The sequence below is a fragment of the Triticum dicoccoides genome, chromosome 2A (assembly GCF_002162155.2).
Source record: "Triticum dicoccoides isolate Atlit2015 ecotype Zavitan chromosome 2A, WEW_v2.0, whole genome shotgun sequence".
In the NCBI taxonomy this organism is placed as follows: domain Eukaryota; kingdom Viridiplantae; phylum Streptophyta; class Magnoliopsida; order Poales; family Poaceae; genus Triticum; species Triticum dicoccoides.
In genome coordinates, this window is record NC_041382.1 from 168,640,542 (window position 1) to 168,644,534 (window position 3,993).

Sequence of the window (3,993 nt, forward strand, 5' to 3'; positions counted from 1 at the left end):
TCGGGTTCCGCTTCCAAAGGATACAGTGTTTTTTGTGACAATGTTTCGGCTACCTATCTCGCAGCCAAACCGGTCCAGCATAAGCGCACCAAACACATTGAGCTGGATGTTCACTTTGTGTGCAAGAAGGTCCGGTTGGGTCAGCTCTGAAGGCTTCACATACCGACTATCCAACAATTCACCAACATTATGACCACAGGCTTGCCAACCACTGCATTCCAGGATCTTCGTGGCAGTCTTTGCATCGCCAACGCCGACGCTTCGACCGTGGGGGTGTAGAGCGTGACATATCTATACTTATTTCCAATTGATCTTACTATAATCTCTAGTATAGTCTAATTACTAGAGATATGATAGGGTTAGTTGACTTATCACGCAAGCATACATTGTAACGAACTCCGATGAATACAGTTGAGTTGCATCCTATAGTTTTCTACATAAAATAGCTGGCGTGGTTTTAGATCGACTTTGACAACACAACCACGCCAGCTATTTCCGAATCGGATCGGAAGGAGTACAATTGAGATTACCCATGTGCAGTCAAAGTCGATCTACCCATGCATCCTTTTGCATGTACATTGTCCCAACCGAAACGTGACAGTGTGTGTTGATGCAGGGTTGGTTGGCAAAAGCCAACAGAAAGCCCTAACAACACGGCAAAGCGCTATGGCTAAGTAGGCCGTAAGATCGAGATTGAGAAAAAGCAAAGGCAAAAGGCACCCGCATCCACTGAACCACACCCGGCGCTGCCCCCCGGCCAGTGGTAGATTAAACTCGGGAGAAGAATCTCCCCAATAATATGGTCGAACGAAAGCACATATCACCACATCACCTCTCTCCCTCCCCAGCCTCCTCATCGATCCGGCCAAAAGCGAGGCGGAATACCATCGATCTCGCCGCAAAAGATACAAGTGGAGCTGCGGGGAGGAGGAAAGCGAGCGCGTCGCGCAGGGGGCGCTCCAGCTTTTCTCCCACTCAAAAGAATACACATCGCCACACCACACCTCACCGCATAGCCTGGCCTAGCTAACTAACAATTCGCATAGGCGCACAGGCTAGCGCGCGCTGGCCAGCTGATCCCTACGTAGCTCGCCCTCGCCGGCCATTAAAATCCCTCGGCGCCACGGTGCGGTAACCCTCATGTTGCCCCCTCGCCGTAGCTTACATGGATACGCTGTTTAGGTTGGTTAGCCTCCAAGCCTCCGAGCAGCAGCAGCAGCAATCGGCGTCGTACAACTCCAGGAGCACCACCTCCAGCGGCTCCAGGTCGTCCTCCCACCAGACCAACGCCTCCTACAACTACTACCACCACAGCTCCAGCAGCGGCGGCGGCGGCGGCGGCGGCGGCGGGCAGTACTACTACAGCCAGCAGCAGCCGCAGCAGTCCTACTACCTGGAGCCGTACCAAGAAGAATGCGGTGGCAACGCCCACCAGCACCACCTCTACATGGATGAAGACTTCTCCTCCTCCTCCTCGTCGAGGCAGCACTTCCACTCGCACGGCGGGGCGGCCCATCCGCCCACGTCGTCCGCCACGCCCACTGCGCCCACGCCCCCGCTCTCCACCTCGTCCACGGCTGGCGGGGCGGGCCACGCGCTCTTCGAGGCGGCCGACCTCTCTTTCCCGCCGGACCTCAACCTCGACTTCTCGTCCCCGGCCTCGTCGTCCGGCGCCGGGGGCACAGCGTCATCGGCCGCGGTGGGGGGAGGCGGCGGCGGGAGGTGGGCCAGCCAGCTGCTCATGGAGTGCGCGCGCGCGGTTGCGACGCGCGAGAGCCAGCGCGTGCAACAGCTGATGTGGATGCTCAACGAGCTGGCGTCGCCGTACGGGGACGTGGAGCAGAAGCTCGCGTCCTACTTCCTGCAGGGTCTCTTCGCGCGGCTCACGGCGTCCGGCCCCCGGACGCTGCGCACGCTCGCGGCGGCGACCGACCGGAACACGTCCTTCGACTCCACGCGCCGCACCGCGCTGCGCTTCCAGGAGCTCAGCCCCTGGTCGTCGTTCGGGCACGTGGCCGCCAACGGCGCCATACTGGAATCTTTCTTGGAGGCCGCGGCCGCGTCGTCGGAGCCGCAGAGGTTTCACATCCTCGACCTGAGCAACACCTTCTGCACGCAGTGGCCGACGCTGCTCGAGGCCCTGGCCACGCGGTCCCCGGACGACACGCCGCACCTGTCCATCACCACCGTCGTGTCGGCCGCGCCGTCGGCTCCGACGTCCGCCGTGCAGCGCGTGATGCGGGAGATCGGGCAGCGCATGGAGAAGTTCGCGCGGCTGATGGGCGTCCCCTTCCGCTTCCGCGCCGTGCACCACTCCGGGGACCTCGCGGAGCTCGACCTCGACTCGCTCGACCTGCGCGAGGGCGGCGCCACCACCGGCATCGCCGTCAACTGCATGAACTCGCTGCGCGGCGTGGTGCCGGGCGGTGCCCGCCGGCGCGGCGCGTTCGCCGCGTCCCTCCGCCGCCTCGAACCTCGGGTCGTCACCGTGGTCGAGGAGGAGGCGGACCTGGTGGCGACCGACGCCGACGCGTCCGACGAAGGCGGCGACACGGAGGCAGCATTCTTGAAGGTGTTCGGCGAGGGCTTACGGTTCTTCTCGGCTTACATGGACTCGCTAGAGGAGAGCTTCCCCAAGACCAGCAACGAGAGGCTGGCATTGGAGAGGGGAGCAGGGCGTGCCATTGTTGACCTGGTCTCGTGCCCAGCGTCGGAGTCCATGGAGCGGCGGGAGACGGCGGCGGCGTGGGCGCGGCGGTTGCGGTCGGCCGGGTTCTCACCGGTGCCATTCAGCGAGGACGTAGCCGACGACGTGCGGTCGCTTCTGCGCCGGTACCGGGAGGGCTGGTCGATGCGGGAGGCCGGCACGGATGACTCGGCGGCCGGAGCCGGCGTGTTCCTCGCTTGGAAGGAGCAGCCTCTGGTGTGGGCGAGCGCGTGGAGGCCATGATCGGTGGAGATGGATGGAGCGAGGTCAGCAATACACGTGCAAGGATTGGATGCATCCATCCATGCCATGCATTGGGTCCTCAGATCAACGGCACGTACGCGCATGTAGGGTTTTGAAGCAGCGCCAGGCAAGCAAGCGTAGGAGGCGACAGACATTAATGGATGGCTCACGTACGTATGTTGGAGGTGATCGAGGAGGTGGGTGATCATAGCTTTAGCTCTTAGACTCGCATCGATTTTTATCATCATCGTTCGCCGCAAGTTCTTGGCGCACGCCATGATTTGATTTGTTTCCTTAATTTCTTTGCTCTTTCCTTTGTGTTTCGATCGTCTTGTAAGGTTAAGAAATTCTTCTTGCATCCTTTTGGAGCAAACTTACGTGCATGCTTCTGTCATACGGCCGGAACCCCTATAGCTAGCATGCTACTCCTATCTTTCTTGCATTATCGATGCATGATTTACATGTTCCTTGTCTTGTTGAGATGTCAGTTCTTGTCTTCTTGACGGGAAGTTTAGGACAGACACTTGCACGGCCTACTACTTTTGGCCATCAAACATGAACCACTAAAGCTTTGCTAGACCATATATACGTAGGTGCTTGCTCGTTTCTATTTGTTTCAGGAATGATCTCGTTAAGCCTTTCCTTCTTTTTTCTCCTAGTATTACCCTGTTTTCGGTTAGCAACACGAAAGAAAACTATATTGGACAGCGTCAGTACGTAAACAAAGATTATGTATGCCACTTACTTTCCTGATTCACAAGAGTAGCATTAGGTCAATGTTCAGAGGGATCTTTGAGAGATCTCCGGCTGATACAAAATAGGGTATTACGAGTAGTGCTGGAAATTAAGCTAGTGCCAAATACCTCTCTCGTCCAGGCAGGTTCTGCTGCATAGACCTGATATGATATCATTGGGGTTTCATGGAGATTGAGAGTGACAAATGGCCCTATATATGTTGTTTTCCTAGAAGACAATATCTGGTGAAACGGTACAGAGCATCAGCTATAATAAGTTTGGTGTCATTATCTTTGGTCCATGAGGCC

The 3,993-nt window shown here is 57.6% G+C and overlaps 1 protein-coding gene across 1 annotated transcript; it reads left to right on the forward strand.

Annotated features, from left to right (window-relative positions):
• The first annotated feature begins 820 nt into the window (after positions 1-820).
• Positions 821-3,344, forward strand: LOC119354024 (protein SHORT-ROOT 1). Its single transcript, XM_037620731.1, has one exon. It carries the CDS (start codon positions 1,166-1,168, stop codon positions 2,948-2,950), a length of 1,785 nt encoding a protein of 594 aa, XP_037476628.1. The 5' UTR covers positions 821-1,165; the 3' UTR covers positions 2,951-3,344.
• Positions 3,345-3,993: the final 649 nt, after the last annotated feature.